This window comes from Pleurodeles waltl, chromosome 1_1 (genome assembly GCF_031143425.1).
Source record: "Pleurodeles waltl isolate 20211129_DDA chromosome 1_1, aPleWal1.hap1.20221129, whole genome shotgun sequence".
Taxonomy (NCBI): Eukaryota; Metazoa; Chordata; class Amphibia; order Caudata; family Salamandridae; genus Pleurodeles; species Pleurodeles waltl.
Window position 1 is genome coordinate 783,856,393 of NC_090436.1, and position 26,186 is coordinate 783,882,578.

The 26,186-nt window shown below is 44.1% G+C and overlaps 1 protein-coding gene across 4 annotated transcripts in view; it reads right to left on the reverse strand.

Moving 5' to 3' along the window:
• ERCC6L2 (ERCC excision repair 6 like 2) overlaps window positions 1-26,186 on the reverse strand; it is a 1,058,011-nt gene that overhangs the window by 497,316 nt on the left and 534,509 nt on the right. For all 4 annotated transcript variants that reach the window (XM_069227916.1, XM_069227908.1, XM_069227899.1 and 1 more), the window contains one exon: window positions 14,849-14,994. In XM_069227916.1, coding sequence (XP_069084017.1) covers window positions 14,849-14,994 — 146 coding nt within the window. The remainder of the gene's footprint in view (window positions 1-14,848; window positions 14,995-26,186) is intronic.

Below are 26,186 nucleotides of genomic sequence, written 5' to 3' on the forward strand. Positions count from 1 at the left end.
GCGCGCACCTCAAGCAGACCCGGCTGTAGGACGTAATTACAGTTGCTTTCTTTCTTCTCTAACAGGATGGCCGCTCCAGAGAGGGTGAGTGAAGAGGAAGAAGACGCTGTGATTATTTTTCTTTCATGCGCTAAGCAAAAGCGCTCACCGCCCTCAAATCCACCAAAGGAACAAGGTGCCTGGGGCAGCTGCAATGAGGCTCTAGGGAGCAGCCGCAGTTCCAAGAAGCAAGCGAATAGAAACAAGCAATGGCGAAAGAAAAGATAAGGCTTTGTCATGACAGTAATTACGTCATCTCGCATGACGTGTGGCCGCCATCTTAAATTGGGGCAATATACATTAAAAATGGTAAAAGTAGCAATGCTCTTTGCACATCAGCAGCGTGCAATGAAATCAATGTAAATAGTTGTGGTCACAATTGTCTTTGCGTGGTGGCAGCAGGGGGTGGAAACAGCCGCCCTCAGAAAACAGCCTCTAACAATTGACCTCGGTCTTTGAATGCACAGCACATGTAACAAGATAAGAACATGATTTACAGCCCTGTTTACAGAAACAGAGTGAAGCAACTGAAAACATCCAGCGCACTGGTCAAATGCACTTAGACTAAGAAAAAGTCAGACAGGAACACAAGAACCCAGCAATGTTACAGCCTTGCTGGGCTTGCGTGGCTTCATCTATAATGTGTAGCAAACAAAAACAAATTACTGTGAACACCAGGCAATTACTCTGGGTGTATTTAATCATTTGTAACTCGCATGTACCACTACAGGCAAGGATCATCCACAGGCAAATGAGTCTTGGCCCCACCCAAAATGGCATAGTCCAGCCCCAGCTGCTGAAGCATGACATATGAACAGGAAGAACAAGTTACTTACCTTCGGTAACAAGTTATCTGGTAAAGATATATTCTAGTTGTAGATTCCTTATCTTAGAATTTCCTCCAGGTGTTAGTCTGGATCCAGAGATTTTTCTTCGAGGAGTACCCCTACGCATTGTTAGGTGGCGCCGGATATGACATCACAGGTTGTATATAGGCAAAACCCTTACGTGCTGACATCAGTTTCTTTCCACACCAGAAGTGAAGAGCCATGAAGAATACTGACCCTGGTGCGCCAGAACTAGGGCCCTGAAAGGGAAGTACCTGTCCCTAGAAGTCAGTTCGCAGAGGGGGGAAGATGGGTGGGTTAGTAAGGAATCTGCAACTAGAATATGTCTCTACCAGATAATTTGTTACCAAAGGTAAGTAACCTATTCATCTGATAGAGACTTTTAGTTGCAGATTGTAGGAAAGTACCCTCTTTCTTGGCATGGTTATCCCCATTTTCTGCCTGTTGTCAGTGTATTTGACTGTGTTCACTGGGATCCTGCTAACCAGGACCCCAGTGATTATGCTCTCTCCCTTCAAACTTGGTTACTTTAACCACTTACACCCCACATTTGGCATACTAGTGCCCCCATGTAAGTCCCTAGTATATGGTACCCAGGACACTGGGATACCAGGGGATCCTCATGGGCTGCAGCATGTATTATGCGACCCATGGGGAGCCCAGGCAAAGTGCATCTGCAGGCCTGCCATTGCAGCCTGCGTGAAAGGATGCATGCAGCCCTTTCACTACAGGTCACTGCACCAGGTATGCCCTTCTAGCCCAGAGGGCAGGGTGTAAGTACCTGTGTATGAGGGCACCCCTGAACTAGCAGAGGTGCCCACACAAACTCAAGTTCTATTTTCCTGTACTTCGTGAGTGTGGGGACGCCATTTTATGCTTGTACTGGACATAGGTCACTACCTATGTCCAGCTACATGATGGTAACTCCGAACCTCAGCGTGTTTGGTATCAAACATGTCGGAATCATAACCCAATACTGTTGTCGGTATTGGAAGTATTATTCCATGCACTTTGGGGGCTCCTTAGAAGACCCCCGGTATTGCTACCACCAGCCTTCTGGGGGTTTCTGGGCAGCTCAAGCTGTTGCCACCCCTGAGACAGGTTTCTGTCCTCCTGCTGCGTGAACAGCTCAAGCCCAGGAAAGCAGAACAAATGATTTTTGTGTGTGTGGAGGGGGGGGGTAACACTCTATGGAAATAGGTGTTACACGGCTTGGAAGGGGTAGCCTCCTCAAGCCATTGGTATGCTTTGAAGGGCACATTTGGTGCCCTTCCTGCATAAACCAGTCTACACCAGTTCAGGGACCTCTCTGGTGCGAAACTGGACAATGGAAAGGGGAGTGACCGCTCCCCTGTCCATCACCACTCAGAGGGTCCCTGGGTTCTGCCATCTTGAATCCAAGGTTGGCAGGGACCTCTGGGAGCATCTGAGTGGCCAGGTCAGACAGGTGACGTCAGAGCCCCCTCCTGATAGGTGGTCACCTAACTAGGTGACCAATCACCCTTTCAGGGCTATTTAGGGTCTCTCTTGTGTGGGTCCTCAGATTTGGCTTGCAAGATTCCAGCAGGACTCCTCTGCAACCTCAACTTCGACTTCTAGCCACTGGAACCCGACTGGACCCTCAAGGAACCGACAATCTGCATCCACGACGAAGACTCTGCTTGCAACGTTGTTTCCTCGCCTCCTTCTAGATTCTGTAACATTTCCCCAGCTGTGCATCCTGTGAGGGCGTCAAGTCTTCAGTCTGCACAAGAAGGAAGAAGGAATCTCTCAGAGTGGAGAAGTCACTCCCCTGCATCCGCAGGCACCAACTGCAATGACTAGCTTAGTCGATCTCCTCTCATCCTGAGCCGCATGGATCCTGCATCATGCGTGGTGGTCCAGAGTAGTCCTCTTGGTCCTCTCTGCCAGCTGTCCAACTTTGGTGAAGGTAAGCCCTTGCCTTCCCACGCAGGACAGTACCCCCGTGCACCGCGTCTCTTGCAGCTACCAAGACTTGTTGGCATCTCCTCCAAGGGAACTTCAGGCTCTGTGTAGCCCCAGCCCCCAGCACCCCTTCCTGCGACGCACAACCCTATGCGTGCTTCTCCTGTGGTGTGAGACCCTTCTCCAGTCGTACTGCGTGGATACTGCCTACACTACACTAAAAGGGGATACCTGCACCTTAAGTATCCACCACACCAGGTCAGCTTCGTAGACAGAGTCCTTACCTTAGAATAGGTACCCAAGCATTACCATCCCGGAGGGCCTGAGAACCAAGATCATTCTCGGAATTCCTGCAGGACAGAACGGGCAAAGTACCTGTCCCTTCGGACCAGATTGTCCATGCAGTAGTGTTTGGTAAACGTGTGCAAGGATGCCGACGTTGCTGCGTGGCAGATGTCAAGGACTGGAACTCTGTGTGCTTACGCAGTAGTTGTAGCTGTTGCTCTGGTAGATTGAGCAGTAAACCCTCCAGGGGATGCTTATTAGCCAATGCGTAGCACATTTTAATGCAGAGAGCAACCCATCTAGGGAGATGGTTCTCTTCTGCATTGCCCGACCTTTCTTTGCACCCACATAACCCACAAAGAGTTGATCATTCACTCGTAACTTTTTGGTACAATTAAGAAAGAATGCCAATGCTCTTTTTGGGTCCAGGCATTGGAGTCCTTAGAAGGATGTGGGGTTGCGTAAAAAAAAGTAGGCAAGGTGGTGGATTGGCCAACATGAAAGAGCGTTACTACCTTAGGAATAAAGGAAGCCCTGGTATGAAGCACCACCTTGTCAGGGTGGATGGAGATGAAAGAAAGATCAAAGAAAGAGCCTGCAACTCGCTCACTCTGCAAGCAGAGGTGATAGCTACAAGGAAGACGGTTTTCAGAGTAAGCAGTGGAAGTGGACAGTTGTGAAGGGCCTCAAAGGAAGCACACATCGAAAAAGTAAGAACTAAGTTCAAATCCTATTGGGGCATTATGAACAAGGAAGGAGGAAAGAGATGGGTAAGACTCTTATGAAATCTTTCAACAATTGGAGATTTAAACAAAGAGGGTTGATCAAGCAATCAGAGAAAAGCTAAAATGGCAGACAAATAACCCTTGAGGGTGCCCAGAGAAGAGCACTGCAGGGCCAGAGAAACGTCAAACAAAAGAACCTCAGAAAGAGGAGCAGAGAAGTGTGTGTGTGTGTGTGTGGGGGAAGGGGGGCCAACAGACTTGTCTGTACACCATGTTACAAATGTATTCCATCTACAGACGTATGCCATTTTGGTGGAGGGACACCTGGCTGCCTAGATAACATTGCAGACTTTGGGCGGAAGATCAAAAGCTGTCAACTCAATCGCCGCTCAATCACCATGCAAGGAGGAGGAGACTGGACAGGTTCAGAAGCTGCTGTGACAGAAGATCCTCCCTAAGGGGCAGTCTGATAGGAGGATCGATGGCCATGCTCAAGAGCTCAGGATACCATACTCTTCATGCCCAGTCCCGCGCAACAAGAATGACTTGGGCCCGGTCATTCTTGATCTTTTTGAGAACTCTGGGCAGAAGTGGTACTGGGGTAAAGGAGGCCTGAATTCCACTTGAGATGGAAAGCGTCACAGAGCGAGTGCCGCCCTGGAAAGTCCAACAAGCAAAACAGCTAACATTGTCTTTTTTCGGCACCAGGAAGTAGCGAGAAAAACAACCACAACCTACTTCTGGCACAGGTTGGTCCTAAACTTTCTTGAGGGGTAATTTTGTTGGGTAACTGGCGCTCTTCTCTATACCAACTCAATATCTCTTCATGTGGTGCCTGCTCTCTAGGAAACCCCTTATACCTAGAAAATAGCTAAAAACGCTACTACCATACCAACAATGAGCGGCACAACACCATTAATCACATGCTTTTCCAATGAATGTTACGTTTAGTGCTCTTTATTCATCAAGTTCTTTTCATTTCGTCTCCAACTTGTATCCAAATTGTCCATATATTCCAAATGTTTACATCATTATCCTAGTCATCCATTTCATTTACAACTGTATCCCAGTCCTTTATATTCATCCAATTTGTTCACAACCTTGTTCCAGTCACTTTGTCCCATTCAACACGTGTTTCGTCTAGGGTGTACCCTCTGACTTCATCAGGACTTTCTACAATAGACAAAACTCAATAAATGTTGTATCATAAAGCAATATTTCCCCTTACTTAAATCACCACCAAACTGTGTAATTGGATTGTGAATAAAATACATTACTTCGTGGAAACCGTGAATTAAAATCATAGTTTGCATTGACCCTGACAAAATCCCACAAACACTATAATAGACCACTAAATATATAGTTACATATCTTTTCATCTTCACATTGAATTTACCAATTTAGGAAGCCCGGGAAAACATACCTTATCTCGTGTGCAAATACCATTCACAAAGTCTCCCATCCACATTTTAACCTCATTATTCTGAGGTACATTCTGAAGTGCTGGTTATATATTTGGTCGAATATCCCTCTAAAAAATTGTATACATTCGATGTATAATTGTTATAATCATATTTCTCCACTAAATTTTACATGTTGCTTTCTATAGCGCTTACCTAACTTATGTTGTCTTACCATTTATTGTTTGTAACAGAACGTTCCCTACAAGAAAAAAGAAAAAATATATATACTGGTACTATATCTCGGGTCACATTCTTTTCCTATGACCCATACCATGTTCGTCTCCTTTGTTCAATTACAGCCGCTCACCTATAAATCCATGTCCGCGCTGCTCGTATTTCGGCGTCTTTCCTCAAAGGGCGAGCGCGTATCACTTCCGCATTTAAGTACCCGCCCCCTAGAGCCATCGGGATAGAAAGAGGACACCGTCCGGTTGCCTATTGAACCAAATCTGCACTCGTCCAAGAGTATTTTGTTTTCCGTTGCGTTATGTCCCGGACTTCTCTTTTTTAGCACGTCCGTGCATAACTACTATTAACAATATCCTTCATGATGTGAACAACGTAATAACTGCTAAGGCTTAAAGGTTTTTTACTTATTTGCATTATCTTACTTCTTTTATTTAAGAGAGGCAAATAAGTATTTCCCTTCATTGATTCACAATAAATTAATTAATGTTCTCTTATTGTATCACAGATCTTTTTGAAGAGATAATCTATCCCTTTAATATTTCAGATGGTGATTAATCTAATTAATGCTGTACCTGTCCTCCTGATATCATACATTAATCCCATATTCGTAATTTTGCCCTTGCTAAGAGTGGTATAGCTCAATTATCTTTCTCCCAAGAAGTATTCCATCTCATAATCTGAATTCAGGCCATGTTCCACTGCTCCTAGGCGCATGATCCACATTGATTCGTTCCTCCTTAATATTAATTCCCGATTACCGCCTCTTGGGTCCATTTTACATTGTTCAAAACCAAAAAATTTAAAGTCTTTGTGCTCTCCCTGGGCTCCACAATATTTCATATGCAAGGCTATTGGATAACGTTCATCTTCTTGCCTCATAGCTCTCCAATGCTCTGCTATCCGTACCTTAAGGGGACGGATAGTACTTCCCACATAGATCTTATTACATTTACAAATTATCATGTATATGACATATTTAGTATTGCAATTAATTTAAGTTTTTATGATGATTTTTTTATTATCAGAACCATAAAATTCCTTCTTTGCATCCCATGCCCATCTGCACATAGCACAATTACCACATTTATGAAAACCCAAACCATATGTATCTAACCAATTTGGTTTGGTTTTCTCCTTCAGGTAACTTGGACTCAAAATATTGTTCAATGTGATACCTCTTCTGTAAATTACATCAGGTTTCCTCTTAATGTGTTTCGTTATAACCTTATCTTGCAATAAAATCGACCAATGTTTCCTCATGATTTTAAGTAATATATCCGAATTTTCAGTGTAGTCCAATATTATTCTAACATTTTTATCATCTCCCTTGTTCCTATTACTTGCTTTAACCTGTTGTAATAATGTATGTGAACGTGGTAACTTCAACACTTTCAATTGAGATCTTTGTATCACATCCAATGAATAACCTCTATCTTTGAATTTTTCGCCCATATCTTCAATACAATTTTTAAAATCTTCATTTCTGCTACAATTACGTCTAGCCCTCACCATTTCTCTGAATGGTATCGCATTTATCTGTTCCCTGGGATGCACACTCGTAGCATGTAACAAAGTATTACAGGCTGTTGATTTCCGAAATAGTCTACTCTCAATCTTGTTATCCTTGATATATAATTCAACATCTAAGAAGTCAATAGACAAAGTACTGTATTTATAAGTAAATCTGATATTAACCTCATTCTGATTAAGATAAGTACAAAATTCTCGTAAATTTTCCTTATTACCTGTCCAAATCATTAGACAATCGTCTATGTACTTCCCCAATATAACATATATGTTTGCCATTCAGCCGATCCTTGACCCCACACCCATTTTTCTTCAAACCACCCCATGAACATATTTCCATGAGGCAGAAAACCTCGACCCCATAGCAACTCCCTGTTTTTGCTTGTACCATTCTTTCTTAGAGAGAAAATAGTTGTGATTGAGAATTAGATCAGTCATTTCTACAATCATCTTAGTATGCTCCATAAAACTCACTGATCTCCTATTCAACATGTACTTCATTGCTTCAATATCCCATTCGTGTTTGATGCTGGTATATAAAGATACCACATCTAAAGTTACCATGATCATGTTAGGTTCCCGTTGAATATCAGAAAGTAAACTTAAGATATGTTTCGTATCCCTTATATATGAGGGGAGATTTGTTACATATGGTTGTAGAAATATATCCACAAATTCTGACAATCTCTCGGTTGGGCCTCCTATACCCGATACTATTGGTCTCCCAGGCGGAAATTCACATTCCTTATGTATTTTAGGTAATGTGTACAAGCATGGATTTACTTGCAAATAAAAGTATTCATCATCATCCAACAAATTATTGTCATGCCAGGTCTTAAGCAATCTATTGATTTTACTTGCCAACATTGACATGGGATTACATGATAATATTTCATAACATTTATCATCATGAAGTTGCTCATAAACTGCCTTCTCATAATCCTCCCGATTCATAATACCAGTATTGCCACCTTGATGCGCACGTTTTATAATTAAATCATCATAATTTTTCAGGAGATTTAGCGCTTGATGTTCCTCGGAAGTAAGATTACATCCCCACATAGGTTTTTGTCTTGATCCATATTTGTCCAAGTCTCTCAATACTAATTTATAGAATATATCAATATTGTTATCCATAGTTTGTCTAGGTATCCACGTTGATTTCTTCTTCAAACCACTTGTAACATGTAAATCAGGTATAACATTAAATTCTTGCAATACTGTAGATTCTTCAAAATCTGTGATGGACTTTAGAACCATTATGGTTCTAATGTCCATCACAGATTTTGAAGAATCCCCAACAACTGTATCTACAGTATTGCAAGAATTGAATGTTATACCTGATTTACATGTTACAAGTGGTTTGAAGAAGAAATCAACGTGGATTCCTAGACAAACTATGGAGAACAATATTGATATATTCTATAAATTAGTATTGAGAGACTTGGACAAATATGGATCAAGACAAAACCCATGTGGGGATGTAATCTTACTTCCGAGGAACATCAAGCGCTAAATCTCCTGAAAAATGACGATGATTTAATTATAAAACGTGCGGATAAAGGTGGCAATACTGTTATTATGAATCGGGAGGATTATGAGAAGGCAGTTTATGAGCAACTTCATGATGATAAATGTTATGAAATATTATCATGTAATCCCATGTCAATGTTGGCACGTAAAATCAATAGATTGCTTAAGAACTGGCATGACAATAATTTGCTGGATGATGATGAATACTTTTATTTGCAAGTAAATCGGCCGAGATTTCCATGCTTGTACACATTACCTAAAATACATAAGGAATGTGAATTTCCGCCTGGGAGACCAATAGTATCGGGTATAGGAGGCCCAACCGAGGGATTGTCAGAATTTGTGGATATATTTCTACAACCATATGTAACAAATCTCCCCTCATATATAAGGGATACGAAACATATCTTAAGTTTACTTTCTGATGTTCAGTGGGAACCTAACATGATCATGGTAAGTTTAGATGTGGTATCTTTATATACCAGCATCAAACACGAATGGGGTATTGAAGCAATGAAGTACATGTTGAATAGGAGATCAGCGAGTTTTATGGAGCATATTAAGATGATTGTAGAAATGACTGATCTAATTCTCAATCACAACTATTTCCTCTTTAAGAAAGAAATGGTACAAGCAAAAACAGGGAGTTGCTATGGGGTCAAGGTTTTCTCCCTCATATGCAAATATATTCATGGGGTGGTTTGAAGAAAAATGGGTGTGGGGTCAAGGATCGGCTGAATGGTAAATATATATTTTATATTGGGGAAGGTACATAGACGATTGTCTAATGATTTGGACAGGTAATGAGGAAAATTTACGAGAATTTTGTACTTATCTTAATCAGAATGAGGTTAATATCAGATTTACTTATAAATACAGTACTTTGTCTATTGACTTCTTAGATGTTGAATTATATATCAAGGATAACAAGACTGAGAGTAGACTATTTCGGAAATCAACAGCCTGTAATACTTTGTTACATGCTACGAGTGCGCATCCCAGGGAACAGATAAATGCAATACAATTCGGAGAAATGGTGAGGGCTAGACGTAATTGTAGCAGAAATGAAGATTTTAAAAATTGTATTGAAGATATGGGCGAAAGATTCAAAGATAGAGGTTATTCATTGGATGTGATACAAAGATCTCAATTGAAAGTGTTGAAGTTACCACGTTCACACACATTATTACAACAGGTTAAAGCAAGTAATAGGAACAAGGGAGATGATAAAAAGGTTAGAATAATATTGGACTACACTGAAAATTCGGATATATTACTTAAAATCATGAGGAAACATTGGTCGATTTTGTTGCAAGATAAGGTTATAACGAAACACATTAAGAGGAAACCTGATGTAATTTACAGAAGAGGTATCACATTGAACAATATTTTGAGTCCAAGTTACCTGAAGGAGAACACCAAACCAAATTGGTTAAATACATATGGTTTGGGTTTTCATAAATGTGGTAATTGTGCTATGTGCAGATGGGCATGGGATGCAAAGAAGGAATTTTATGGTTCTGATAATAAAAAAATCATCATAAAAACTTATATTAATTGCAATACTAAATATGTCATATACATGATAATTTTTAAATGTAATAAGATCTATGTGGGAAGTACTATCCGTTCCCTTAAGGTACGGATAGCAGAGCATTGGAGAGCTATGAGGCAAGAAGATGAACGTTATCCAATAGCCTTACATATGAAATATTGTGGAGCCCAGGGAGAGCACAAAGACTTTAAATTTTTTGGTTTTGAACAATGTAAAATGGACCCAAGAGGCGGTAATCGGGAATTAATATTAAGGAGGAACGAATCAATGTGGATCATGCGCCTAGGAGCAGTGGAACATGGCCTGAATTCAGATTATGAGATGGAATACTTCTTGGGAGAAAGATAATTGAGCTATACCACTCTTAGCAAGGGCAAAATTATGAATATGGGATTAATGTATGATAACAGGAGGACAGGTACAGCATTAATTAGATTAATCACCATCTGAAATATTAAAAGGATAGATTATCTCTTCAAAAAGATCTGTGATAGAATAAGAGAACATTAATTAATTTATTGTGAATCAATCAAGGGAAATACTTATTCGCCTCTCTTAAAAAAAAGAAGTAAGATAATGCAAAGAAGTAATAAACCTTTAAGCCTTAGCAGTTATTAAGTTGTTCACATCATGAAGGATATTGTTAATAGTAGTTATGCACGGACGTGCTAAAAAAGAGAAGTCTGGGACATAACGCAACAGAAAACAAAATACTCTTGGACGAGTGCAGATTTAGTTCAATAGGCAACCGGAGGGTGTCCTCTTTCTATCCCGATGGCTCTAGGGGGCGGGTACTTAAATGCGGAAGTGATACGCGCTTGCCCTTTGAAGAAAGACACCGAAATACGAGCAGCCCGGACATGGATTTATAGGTGAGCGGCAGTAATTGAAAAAAGGAGACGAACATGGTATGGGTCATAGGAAAAGAATGTGACCCGAGATATAGTACCAGTATATATATTTTTTCTTTTTTCTTGTAGGGAACGTTCTGTTACAAACAATAAATGGTAAGACAACATAAGTTAGGTAAGCGCTATAGAAAGCAACATGTAAAACTTAGTGGAGAAATATGATTATAACAATTATACATCGAATGTATACAATCTTTTAGATGGATATTCGAGCAAATATATAACCAGCACTTCAGAATGTACCTCAGAATAATGAGGTTAAAATGTGGATGGGAGACTTTGTGAATGGTATTTGCACACGAGATAAGGTATGTTTTCCCGGGCTTCCTAAATTGGTAAATTCAATGTGAAGATGAAAAGATATGTAACTATATATTTAGTGGTCTATTATAGTGTTTACGGGATTTTGTCAGGGCCAATGCAAACTATGATTTTAATTCACGGTTTCCACGAAGTAATGTATTTTATTCACAATCCAATTACACAGTTTGGTGGGGATTTAAGTAAGGGGAAATATTGCTTTATGATACAACATTTATTGAGTTTTGTCTAATGTAGAAAGTCCTGATGAAGTCAGAGGGTACACCCTAGATGAAACACGTGTTGACTGGGACAAAGTGACTGGAACAAGGTTGTGAACAAATTGGATGAATATAAAGGACTCGGATAAAGTTGTAAATGAAATGGATGACTAGGATAATGATGTAAACCTTTGGAATATATGGACAATTTGGATACAAGTTGGAGACGAAATGAAAAGAACTTGATGAATAAAGAGCACTAAACGTAACATTCATTGGAAAAGCATGTGATTAATGGTGTTGTGCCGCTCATTGTTGGTATGGTAGTAGCGTTTTTAGCTACTTCTGGCACAGAGACCCTCTCTATGGTTCCCTTGGCCAAGAGAGCCGTAACTTTCTTGCTGAGAAGTGCCAGGTGATGGTGGCATGCACGGAGGGGTAGTATTGAAGGGAAGGGAGTAGCCCCTTCAGACTATCGGCAAAACCCACCTGTCTGACGTGATGGTGTTCCAGCAGGGCAGGTGATGGCGAATCCTGCCGCCGACCAGTCCCTGATGGAGAAGGGTCAGACTAGGAACATTTAGAGGCTGCAGCTGAGTGAGAACGGTGGACTGGCTAGATCGTTGGCTCCCTGATCCACGCAGAAATTGGATCCCACGTCTCTGAACATGCAAAGGATGAACAGCATGCGCGGCACCATGGCTAGCATGGAACGGACGTGGCTTGGTGCCCCTTCCGTAGCCGCGAAAGGGGCAAAAAGCAGACAGACGGGCAGAGTGGCAGCTGCGAGGCCAAGCAACCAGGCTGCAGCCCGGGACTCTTTAAAACGCTCAAGTGTTGAGTCTGCTTTGTGTCCGAAGAGACTGATGCCATTAAAGGGCATGTGCATCAGAGTGGATTGGACATCCACTGAAAAGCCAGAGGATCTTAATTAGGTGTGGTGCCTCAAGGCCACCATCGAAGCAACCAATCTGCCTAGAGAGTCAGTTGTATCCAGCCCACATCCGATTGTGAACTTAGCTGTCTCTCTCCCATCTGCAACAGCTTGGAAGAGAATGGCCTAGGCCTCCAGGACCTGTGGCAGCACTTGCATGACTGCTGCCCATAAAGTATGGGTGTAACGGCCCAAGAGGCATGTGGTGTTTACGGAACGCAATACCAGGCTGGAGAAAGAAAATAACTTCTTCCCAAGATGATTCAGCCTTTTGGATTACCTATCCGGGGTAGCGAGAGGGAATGCGCCATTAGGATGTTGAGGTTGGGATGGCCAAGCTTATGGGGGTGTTGGGTCAGAAAAGACGGGTCTTTAGGCGCTGGCCTATGGTGGCGGGCTATTGTCCTATTAAGAGGAGGCCCTGTTCTGGGATTAGACCAAGTCCTCAGCAGGACATCAGTGAGGGCTTTGGTGAAGGGGTTCAGACATGGAAGCCTCATGCTGAAGCACTTCAGTCAAGAGGTTACTCCTGACAGCCACCGAAGGCAGCTCGAGGCCCAAAACATCTGCCGCTCTCCACACCACCATGGAGTAAGAAGCCCCCTCCTCCGTTGCCACAGTAGTCGAAGAAAGCATACCAGCATCAGGGGAGGTATCCAGACCACTGGCTTCAGTCAGATTGTGAGCCCAGTCCGTAGGGCCTTCTAAGCTGGTATTCGAAAGGGTTTAGCAACCCCTCCATACTCTCACCAAACTCGTACCCATACCAAAAAGGATCACGATCCGACTGAGGGACCAAGGCCCCCACGAAGTAGGAATTGGCATTGAGCAACACAGCTTTGTGTCAGAGTCAGCAATTAGTATAGGATTGACGTTGCCTGTGGGCCCAGGTGGCGTCAGGAGCGTTGACACCAGAACCATCATCGGGGAAGGTCGCTGTGGTACAACCACCACGGTTCGGATCCGGAAGCGGATCCTTGGGTGTTCCTCGGAGCCGACGTTGAAGCCGCCGGTGCGGAACCCAAAGGGGCCCCTGCCGACCACGTGGGCCCCAAAGGCTATCCAGCAAGGCCAGACTTCCCAAAGATGAAGAGCATGGCCACATAAAATTCCTTAAGTTGGGAATGGGGGTGGCTGTGGGTCCTGGAAACTCAGGGAGGGGGGGAGCCAACCCAGAAGTAGGCTCCGAAGACGGAGGCCTAGTGAGAGGATGCTCCTTCTCCTGCGTCACATCGTACGACTGTCAGGGTGATGTCAAGGAATGCTTGTGCTTCTTAGGGTGATGTCAAAGAATGCTTGTGCTTCTTTGACTTCTTCTTGTTCTTACCCGAGTGTCCCAACGATTTCGAATGGGGCGACAACGAATGGTGGTGGCTGCATGTGTGGTTGCAGGGCCTTCCTCTCAAACGAGACCAGGAGGGATATGGAGCTGAACACCGGGCCGCGAGAAGCTTTAGAGACTGCTCCCTCAAAGCCTTCTGGTTCACGGCCCGGCATTTGCAGCAAGATTTTAGGTTGTGGTCGCGCTCCAGACACCACCAACAGCTGCGGTGCGGATCCAGCACCAACATCATACAGCGACAGGAGTCGCGGGGCTTGAAGCCAGTCTTCCATGATGACATCGTCAACGAACCAAGAAGTAAAAAAAATAAAAATAAAAACGTCAACAAAAAGTCGAAAGCCCAGTCAAAAAGGGACTTTAGGGGTAGCTCTCTTAGGATCTGCACGTAAGCTGGCATGGAAAGAAAATAACTGACATCAGCGCACTGGGGTGCGCATATATATGACCCGGGACATCATATTCGGTGACCACAACAATAGCGACGAACGTGGAGTAAACCGACGACCCGTAACGGTGTGCAGGGGTATGCTCGAAGAAAAATCTGCAGATCCAGACTGACACCTGGGGGAAACTCTAATGTAGGGGATCTGCAACTAGAAGTCTCTAACAGATCATAAGATAAAACACACTGTGAAGGCTACACAACAAGAAATAGTTTCAACTCAGACATAAAAGGAGCGGTCATAAAGCCCCATGACTGCTGTGACCACAGATTCCTTAACTTTCAATTCCAAATTCTGTTCTTTATTTTAATGACAGTTCCTGTTGCTCTTAATAAGGATCCGGTATTTCAGAAGGATCTTTAGTGTGCACAGATAAATTAAAACTTGGAATAAGATTAAACATCTTTCTCTATGAAGCACCATCAATGTCATTAAACAATACTTAGTCGAAAATCATATGAGATCACTAGGCTGCAGCCGCTCCCCATTTAGAAGGTGGTCCTTTTGGTCACCAGCTGTCATCATATTATGACCTGCTTTTGAAAATAAGTGTAAGCGTGTTAATACAAGTGCCATGCAGTGCTCAAGGTGTACAAAAATATCTTACATTGTAGAGACGAGGCAAATGTTCACATCTTGGGTGCTGTTGAACTCTTTTACAATCTTTAAACGCTCTTCAGGCTTTGTATGCCCATCAAGTCTTCTATAATCCAACCCAGAAGCCATGCAGTATCGTTCCAAGACATCGAGCAACTGGAAGAAAAGAGATGAAGACTTCACAGCAAAACAGTATTCAGATATTATTTTTATTTTAGCAAAAATGCACATGCCACTTAATGATCAAAATAATGAAGAAACAAAAGCCAAAAGTCATAGCACTACGACACCTGCGTGAAATTTTGTGAAGACTTAAAGGGGCTGTCAAGGTAAATCTACAGGTTTAAGCAAGCAGCAGGTTTTAGCAGGAGACATCAGAATGGGATGTGCCTGTGGGAGTTTTTAAAGTGAAAATAGGTTGGGGCTCATTTGGAGTTAATTGGGGAATTGGAATTTGTATCTAAGTCTCTTTAATTATATGCAATGTTGTGCATGAAGCCAACTCAGGACTGCCCCCTTTCACAGAAAGAGGCATTCAAGGCACTCATGCTAGAGTTATCTTAAGAATATTTTTTCCAAACTTTTTCTTTGGCTTTTATTATGTGTAACCTTATCAAAGTAATTCATCACTGTGCCGTCTACAAACTGCACATAAGTCATAGGAGATCAGAAGTCAACCTCAACAAGACTACACCAAGCTCCAATGAATATTGTTTAACAAAGGTGTTTGTCAGTGCCAACAACGGTTTCTAGCTCCTTGGTCCTTCCTATCCATCAGACTAAGGTCTTGGTATTACGTCCAGATTTTCCCCCTTCTGGACATCCCCTTCTCCCACTGAGGTAGCCGGTCGACCATTAGGTTCCCAGTCCAGGCCACAGTTGGCACGCCAGGGCCCTATACCTTGAGAAATGTGTTTGGGCGGCCATTAGCAGTCTATACCACTCACTCTGCTTCCATAGAGTATGTCTTGCGAGTGATCCATTGGCCCAGAGTAAGGGGAGCCGGGGCACCCCATTCTCTAATAATGTCTTGCTTCACCAGGATGAAACCCAATGCACTGAATAAGAGCCGTTTCCTGTGCAAATCCACCTCACTAATGATGCCCAATATTAGAAAGTCGGGGTGCAAGGAACTTGCACTCCCAATATGGACGTCAGTCTCAAGGTTACAGCCCTCCAATATGGTTGTATACAGGGGCAGTCCCAGAGTGTATGAAAGTAAAAATCAACTGCCTACTGCAAGTTGCAGGCAGATCGGTGAGCGTGCTCTGCCCATTTTAAACAACTGATGTTGGTAGCAATACATTCTGTGGAGGACTTTAAGCAGTAAGAGCCTTAGGCTCGCTTTTAAACGCTCCTTCCCCAGTGTGCATTAAGGCTGTGTCCCAGTCCACATCTTCCAAGATGCCCACGTCTACCTCCCACCTATATCTGAGGGAACAGAGGTTGTCTGTTGTGGATCAGGATGCAATAAGTATAGGAGATGGCCTTGAAGGTTAGTATCCTACCCGTTAGGGGACTGTTGTCCTCCACTCCCACCCACCACCCAAGGGATGAGCTCTGCACGTAGAGCATGTGGGAACTATAGCTATCTGAAATTTTGGGATTAGTGTAGATCATTTTCCACCTGCAGTTCACAAAATGACTTCATGCCCCACCCCCTTACCAAGTCCCCTAGGGTCAAGATACCAATGAGGTACCAAGCTTTCCTGTCTGTCAGGTTTCGCAGTTTACGTCTTAAGAATGTATTAAGCTTTATGGAAAACTAAAGTCATAGCAGTGGAAGGGACCTAACAGGTTGTGGTCCAGCTTTTCAGTAGCTACTCTACTTTGACTATTTCAAATAGTAATGGTCCAACACCTTAATACAGAAGGAAACACTACCTCTCCGAAAAGCGTTGGCCTCGAATACCCCAGAAAATGGAGACGCAACCTTGTCTATACAAGCACACTTTTTTTTTTTTAACACATTTTTATTGTTTTCATCACAGTTTATACAATATCATGCATATTGTTTTGTGCCATGTCTTGCCTATTATCTGTGGTCTTTATCACAGTAGTTTACATTTGTATGCTATAGCTTTAACATCCAACCTTTAGTCAAAATATATCTGTGAGGCTCGTTCCAGCCCGTCGTATAGGTAGTTAGCATGATCATGGCATATATAACTCCCGATAATTGGTAACACGTTCTTTTAATAACCAATAACAATCCCTTCCCCCTCCCCCTTAAACTTGACATCAGATTCTCATATGATAGTCACAGCAGTGATGTGTCTCACCTTAACTATTTGTGTCGTAACACGTGACCACACAGTGTTCTAGCTCGTAAGAGGTCTCGCAGCTTATTTGTGACCCGGAGAGAATAACCCCATAGCCCATCTCTCGTGTCCCCAATTTTTTATTTCTACAGGTGGACTTCAATAATCTCAGTGGTATGTTGTGAGTGATCGTTATTTCTTCAGTCAATCTCCCTTTCATCTTCGCATGCTATTTTAAAAGTTTTTTAGCAACGCATCCCAGTCTAATGCCATAGGGTGTCTTCTCAACTCCCTGCTCTCTTCCCATCTGAGGGCTGTACTCTCTGCTGTGCCCCACTCCACCACCTCCGCACTCCACTGTATTATCGAGGGTGCAGTTGTAGCCTTCCAGTGCCTGGTCAAGAGGCGTTTTGCTAACAGTAGGGCCAAGTCTGCAAACCGTGACGACACCCTCCCTTTTTTGGTGTGTGGGAACAGACCAAGCAGACACGCCTCTGCCGTCCGCCAGTCACATCTCCTGGTACCCTCTCTAATATGGTACCCACATTGTGCCAGTATTGAGCGATACTAGGGCAGCTGCAAAGCATATGAAGCAGCTCTGCATCGTCCGCCCTGCATCTCAGACATGCCAGCGAGAGCGTCAGGAACAGCATGTGGAGCTTATGTGGTGTAAGATACGCTCTGTGTAATAATGGTATATTGTATGAACTTGAACCTTGTATTCCGGGATACTTGTTTTGGGTACACCAGAATGGAAGACCACTCTTTGAGAGTTCCCTGCCCATGTCCGTCCCCATTTGGTTCTTAGGGGTGTTAGGGGCTTTTGTAAATGTACTCTGAGCCCTCTATAAAGCCGTTTGATTAGGTATCTCCCTTGTCCTATGATGTGCATTGTATGAATGAAATCGTGCATTGGGGGTTCTATACCATCTGGAGCCCAGTGGTCTTTGATATGGTGTACTATGTTTGCATATAACAGAAATAGTGAGGTAGGCAAGTTGTGTTCATGAATGAAATCCATAGCATCCCAATAGTATCTACTCCCTCCTGTGTCCACACTTGTATCCTACTTTGATTCAGTATTCCAACAATCACAGGTAGTCCCAACAGTGGAATATTTGAGGCATAGGGAACTGTGTCGGTGGTGTATCTGAGAGCAAGCCTCCAGTACTGGAGGGCCACTCGTAACAAGAGTGGTAGTCTCCCTGGGGGGCGGGATCCGGGACAGATCAGCGAATGTAGGCAGCCCCTATCTAACATTGATTGGGTGAACTCTATCTCATGTAAATGGTTTGTCCAGTCAACCAGTATGCTAGCCATTGAAGTTGACTTGCCACACAGTAGGCTTTAAAATCTGGCGCACCCATACCTCCTTGGTCTGCCGGCATCTGTAGTTTTACTAAGTTAATCCGGCGTCTTCCCTTTCCCCAGATGAGGTCTATCAACATAGAATGGAGTGTTTTAAAGTAGGCATCAGGCACTCTCACCGGCAGGTTCATAAAGCAGTACAAGATACGGGGCAGCATTACCATTTTTGCCAACGCTAGCCGCCCACAATGTATAGCAGCATTGTTATCCAGAACTGGACCTGTGATTTGAGCGAAGCCATCGCTCTCTGTAGGTTGCCCTCTAACAGATCCAACGGGGTTCTATATATTTGGATTCCTAGGTATCGGAAAGTATCCGCACCTACCTGCAGTGGCTTGTCACCCAAGGTAATTGTGTCACCTATGTCCATTTTACAGAATAAGAATGCTATGGATTTATTGTAATTGATCTCTAGTCCTGACAATGGTGTGAAATCGTAGAATATCTGTGCAGCAGACTTTAGATTTTTGGCCCAGATCTTTCACGTATAGTATAATGTCGTTGGCATATCGAGTGCACTGTATTACCTTTTTCAACACCCCACAACTCAGCATCTCGTCGGAGTCGGTGTGCTAAGGGTTCTAGCGCCAAGACAAACAGCAGGGGAGACAGTGGGCATCCCTGTGTAGTGCCTCTATAAATGTGGTCGGAGTCTGAAATGTTCTGTCCAGTGCGTGCTCTTGCTGTGGGATCAGCATATAACAGTTGCACCCAGCGTATGTAGTCATTTGGGAGCCCAAATCGTTTCAGTACTTCGAACATATAATCCCAATTTAAGGTATCCAATCCCTGGCGAAGATCCAGGGAAAGACAACCCGCTCGGGGACATCTCTCTCCCATATGATCTATAATGTGATATAGGCCGCGTATATTTAGGGATGTGTTATGAGTCAGTATAAATCCACATTGATCTGTGTGGATCAAGGTCCCTATGAAGGGAAGAGTCTCTGTGCTAATATTTTAGCTGGTATTTTATATTCTGTATTCAGTAATGATAAGGGCCTATAGGACGACATATCTGTTGCAAGTTGGCCAGGTTTTAATAGCAAAGTTACTATTGCCTGCTTTGTCGTATCAGGGAGGTGACCAGCAGCAATCAAGGCCTGGTATAGTTTTTCCAATTAAGGAGCCAGTTTTGTGCTATATAAGGAATAAAATTCGGTTGGGAGACCATCCGTTCCTGGTGATTTATTACGAGCCATGTCTTTAATGGCCGCTCGGATCTCCCCTTGTGTTATCTGTGCACCCAGGGATTGCTTGGTAGTGTCGCTGAGTGTTGGTAGGGTAATGTCAGCTAGGAAGGAACTGAGCTGTACCTGATCTAGTGCTGGTGGGGCAGAATACAGGGTTGTGTAGCAGTCTCAAAATACAGTGTTAATCTCCACCTGTGTGTTTATGCTAGTAAATTGTGGAGTAAAGATGTGCAATATAGGAGTGGGAGACGGCTCGTCTTTTATAAGACATGCTAAAAGTGTGCCCGCCTTATCCCCTTCACTGTGCGCTCGTTCCTTATACTTTGTGTAATCCACCTTTCCTAGTCTTTCAACGAGCTCTGCGTGTTCGGCCCTAGCATCTTGCAACTTCTTGGCCTGGGGGGCTTGAAGCACTTCCTCCATCTCCAGGGGCCCTAATCTGTCTTCTACACGTTTTAACTCCCTTAGTATAACCGCTCGGGCTCCCGTCATTGCTCCCATCACTGCCCCTCTTATTACCACCTTGAATGCCTCCCATTCTACCAATGGAGAGGACGCGGTTCCTGTGTTGTCGGTGAAGAAGTTTGTTATTACTTAAGCTAACTCCTCTTTTAACACTGCATCTTCAAGGAGCAGTGGTTGAAATCTCCACATAGGAATCGGTGTGGACGCCTTTCCCCAAATCACTGTCAATTCTAGTGGATTATGATCTGATAGTGTTTTCCCTAAGTAGGTAGCATGAGTCACCTGGGTCTGTAGTGTATTCGTGCATAAGATACGATCGAGTCGTACGTGCACTTTGTGTGGGTATGAGTAGAAGGAGTATTACCTCATTCCCTCATTTCTTGCCCGCCATATGTCGGTGAGAGCCCAGCCTTGTAACCATTTTCGTAGCGCCTCCGCCTGTTTCTGCACATTTGTGCCCGACAACGGGGGTATAGAGCGGTCGACGGATGCATCTAATACTGCATTATAGTCCCCTCCCAGGATCCAGGGTAGGTGCGCCCATTGTGATAGGACACTCGATAGGTGCTCCAGAAAAGCATCCTGTCCACTATTTGGGGCATAAAGACTTCCCAGAACCACGGGCTTCCTATCCAAGTTACCTCTGACCAACATGAACGTGCCATATTTAGCCACTCTTGTGTCTATTACTTCAAAGGGGACACCAGAGCGCATCCGTATAGCCGCCCCACGAGCGAACGCAGAGTATGAGGTGTGGAACAGCTGCCCCCTCCATTTTTTGCGGAGTTTCCCCGCCTCATGGGTGGTGAGGTGTGTTTCCTGTAGGTATACTAAATGTGCTTTACGGCGATTTAATTGGGTTAATATTCTGTGCCTTTTATGGATAGATCCCATTCCACACACATTACAAGTGATAATATTGTAACTACGTGCTGACAACATGATATCATCATTATGTGTGTTATTCCTCCTCACAATCCATACCGTCCAGCTGTACTCTATGCGTATTGTTTGTAATACATGTGTTGATGTCATAACATTGATATAATAAACATTTCCCCCAACTGTGTTCAATACTAGGCAGAGCCAAAACTGTCTCTGCCAAACCATTACATAAAAGAAACGTAACCAGTTTATAACCATTATTATGTAAACAAACACGCCTACGCAATGGGGGTCGTGTAAGATATAGGCTATGTGTGTCGCTTCTGTGATTGACAGTTTCTCTCATACAGTACAGGAATCACAGAGATCGTCCGTCCGGGCCCACCACTTAGTATAGGAGTTATGGTCTCCACAGGAGGTGGGGTCTCATCTACCAGTAGAGGGGACCACCCTTTACCTAAAAAAATCAGCGCTCTATTTTCGCAGCTGGTTCTTTCTCCCTTTACCAGCCGCGGATTTGCTCTCATAATGAGGGGACGTTTCATAGCCTGGTCTTTCTGCTCAGAGTTACTTTCTGGTCTGGGTGGGTGACCATTAGTGTTCCTCGGAGCCCTTTCTTTTAGCTCTTGGGAATAACCAAACAGGAGACCACTTTTATGCAGTCTTAGTTAGAGCCTGTGCGCTGTCTGTGGGGTAATGGAAGGGAATAACGCTATACTTCCTTCTGAGTCGGATACTACAGTACTGTCCACAGAGGAAGCAATCCTGAGAGGAGGAGATCCTTCTCTCTGTATTGAGGATGCTGTCTGTATCGCTGCTCTCTGACTCTCCAACACTTGCGACAATGTTGGTCCAGTATTTCTTCGTGTTGGGTGTTGTCGAGTTTGTCTGTTCTTACGGGGCTGGCGGGTCTGTTTCGGTGGTAGGGTGTCACTTTGTTATTTGTGGCCCTAATGTGGGAAGGTCGTGTCCAGCCAGTCATGCATCAATTCAGTTGTTTCAAAGAAATTAACTTTTTGATTATGTGTGATACGTAATCGGTACGGAAACAGCAGGGCGTATGATAGCCCCTCCGCTCGCAGTCGTTTCTTCACTGTCTGGAAGGAGGCCCTACGCATCTGGACTGCCAACGTGTAGTGTGGATAAGGGATATTCGAGCATTATCTATGATGATGGGGTCCGCTTCTCTCGCTGCTTGCAGCAGGGCGTCACGATCCCTGTAGTTCAACACTCGTGCCACCATGGGTCGGGGTGGCGCCCCCGGTGGAGGCCTCCTATCCGGGACTCTGTGTGCTCTCTCTATCGTGAAGTGAGTCGACAGCCCATTCGTTGCTATCATTTTCAGCCATGTGTCTACATATTGTGTGGCATCCCTCCCTTCTTTTCCCTCCGAAGGCCAATTATATGGACGTTATTACGGCGTGATCTTCCTTCTGCATCTTCGACTCTCTCTTGTAGGGCTTCCACCTGTTTTGTAAATGTTGAATTGCGTTCTCACTTTCTTTTTGGGCGAGAGGAGAGTGGCGACATCTGTTTCCGTTTGTTTTATTCTGTCCGTTAGCTTTTTTTGGTCGTCTTTCAGGACGCCAAGTTCCATCGTGATAGAGCCCAGTCTTAGTTCTATTGCCAGCGGTGATTCTCTAATTTCTTGTAGTACAACATCCAATTTGTCCATTGGAGAGTCTATTGCTGTGGCTGGCACATAATTCCCTGGGGTCAACGTCCCGGCGCCATCCAAGTTTGCCTTTTGTGCAGCCCATTGTCACGCCTTCGTGCAGTGTTTCTGATCTGAGAGGCCGGCACTTCAGACCCAATATTTGGTCCAGCGGGGGCCCCCCCAATGCAGCCGCCAACCCCACAATCCTCCCCTCGGGCTGGCGGCCCTCGCATTCACCGCCAAGTTGTAGTTTCAGGTATGGGGTCCAGAAGCGGACGCCGTCATGCCCTTCATTCGTTGTTCATCTCGGTCCTCAGATAAATCTCATAGGCTGAGGCTGTCACTTATTGTAGGCCCTGCGGTGATCGTCACTCACCGCCAGTAGAATCAGGGCCACTCTGCGGCGTATCTCCACTAGTTGCGATCCTCGCAACTCGCGGCATCCAGCGTCCTCTGCCCCCGGAGGCGCCAGTTCCCCTCTGAGTCAGGCCTTCGCGGTACTCCGTGTCATGCTTTTAGAGAGAGAAAAAAAACAGTATCACAGCCCAGGCTCTTCCCGGTCGAATCTGACCTCGACTGCACCCCCGCCAGGCTCCTGTGTCCCGCTCCGACCCACCGCAATGCTTCTGCTCGTCTTGAGGCCGTCACATCCTGGCGTGGCCGGCCGGCTGTCCACCAAGCCCGCCTCACTCTGCAGCTCACCTTCTCCAGCACAATGACTGACGGGAACTTATTTTCGCTCTATTCGGTGCCGGCTTTCTAGTTATGGGCGTTTGTCGTCCCTCCCTTTGGCAGATGGCCCCATTTGATCACGGATGTTTCGATGTCGGCGGGCCCGGACCAGGAGCTCCACGATTAGATGACCGCCATCTTGGGCAGTCAGCCACGCCCCCCACAAGCACACCTTCTTTTCTAACATTTCCTGTGAGAGGCCTGACGGTTTGCTCTGAAAGAATGTACTACTGGTTCTCAATTAAGGTATCTGAAGCATTAGGGGAGAGCACCTGCTGAGAAGCAGAGCTCTTTGAAGAATCGGTAATAACCAAGAAAAGTATGCAAGGAGGTTAGAGAAATGCAATGTAATAATGACTATAAAGTGGCAAAAAATAAAATTTTCAGAAGGACTGCAATTTCCAGAATACATTGAGATTTCACTGGAGACTAACCCCTTAATACTATAAATGGTGAATGCTTAGACTGCCTTGTCTGAGGAACATTACCACACTTTCTCTTCTCAAATATTTGAGACACATTCTTACATGAACCTATATTGCTTTGACAAATATCCTCTGTTGTACGCTAAGTTCATTCTTTGGTGCGTTTCACAGATCTTCTTACTTGTGAGTTACAAATGTACTGCAACTCTTAACTCTGGTGAGGCGGTTCTAGTCTCTGCCGCTCATGGAGCTGGTGCTAGTCACCAATTTGTCCTGGATACCCTATCTTCTAACTTAGACAGACTTCCTGTTGATTCACCAATGGATGCTGCTTACAGATCGATTGAAAACGCTATTCCTTTTCTGCTTACAGACTTACAATGGATGTCCTGCCATTCCATGTTCTCAGACATAATTTTAAATATTTTATGGCTACTGCTCACATTCACCTTGGCCAATGTACATGTATTAATCATATTTGATTATTAAAACTTTGCTTGGAGCAGTTCATAACTGACTTTGGTTGTGTTCAATTGCTGCCGCCAATTGTGTCTTTGATACCACATCAATTCACTGCCCAATAGTACCCTTACACCTGCAGATAGGGTCAGGTATGCCTAGAATCAAAAATGTCAAGCATGTCAAGTATGAAGTAATGTCTATGAATATATAAGCACCCACCCACAGGCAGTAATGGCCATTATCTGGTCAGAGGTACGAAGAATAGTGGCGTTACCCAACAGACATGCAATACAGACTATGAGGGTCTGAAAGCTATTCTGTAGGGAACATTAAGATATGCTTAAGTTAGCAGAAGACTGTACCTACATACAATAACTTTGTTACCAACCTGATGGATGCAGAAGATGTCCCAGGCTGGAGTGAAGATTGTAGACGGGTGAAGGTGCAGGAATTCCACCAACATGCTTTGGCAAAGGAAAATTCACAGTTAGTGGAAACGTGGTACTGTCGGAGACCAGCAAGGCCCAGGAGGACTCAACCCAAGAGGGGGAGTCACAGGAGACCCTCAGCGAATCCGGAGGACCCACAGTAGCAGAGGCGGCACCCACAGGACGGGGACACAGAAGTTGAAGAAGGAGCCCACGCAGCACTACAGAAAGAGATCCCACGCTGCTGGAGGACACGCAGAGGGCTGTGCATTGCAGGAAGGAGTGCTGGGGACTGGAGCTACACGTTGCCTGAAGATCCCTTGGAGGAGATACAAACATGCCTTGGTAGCTGCAAGAGACGCGGTGCACAGGGATACGGTCCTGCATGGGAAGCTGGCAGAAAGGACTACTCGGGACCATCACCTGTGATACAGGATCCACGCAGCCAGTCGTCAAACAGTCATGAATATCAACGCAATGAGATAAAAGTTGCCTTCCAATAATATCAGGTTCACGTCAGATGAGAATAGATTGTCATACTAAACTATTATAGATACAATCAGAGATTCTCTTAAGCCTGGGAAGAGTGGGGTATTCCGTCTGTTGGTGTTTCACATCTTCAGTGTGCCAAGTGGCTCACCTTCTAACCACGGTTAAAAAGGGAGTAGTCCCATTTTTAGCACCTCTCAGACCATGCTGTTTTTTCTGTTAATCTATGAGCTTAGTGACTTCATCAAGCAACTGCCAGTTTCAAAGCAAGCAGCACAAAGACTTACCTTAAATCGTGTGATGAGACTTCACATTTTCTGTGCTGTCTAAAGCTGCAATCACGACGGTTAATTACCTCTATCTCATTGTGATGAATAGTTTGTTTGCTGACCTCGGATCTCAGACATTAGTCTTTCACTATGCACATAGGTTTCTGAAGTGTATGAGCAACTACCAAGCAGAGCGACTTGGTGAAATGTTTTAGATTTCAGCTAGCGCAGACATGTCTTTTGCTTTTATCTGATTTTTAAGTCTGACGTTTTCCATACCTTTTGATCTTACTAAAATTATATATCCTTTACCCAGCCCTCTTCATTCATGTGCTGATGTTGTGTCATTTATATTTTTCTTCCACCCACAACAGCATACATCGTGGGGCAATGGGTCAGCCCACTACAGCCACTGGCTAACGTCACTGTGAGCGACGGTATTTAGACCTTTCACAAGGAGCCCAACCACGCACAAAGTAGTTCCCCAAAAGTGCCAAAACTACTATGGCAATGTGTGATTTTTACAACCAAAAGATATTTTTGCTTTCAGCCAACAACAAAATTTTGTAAAAAAATTAATGTTTTTAAAAAGAAAAAAAAACATATATATATGTCACGTGACCAAGGCTGCTGTGACAGCCGAAACGCGTTGTGATTAAAGTCTTTTTCTACCTTTCCTGAAGTCCTGAAAGTGCGATTACTAGTGTTTTGTTT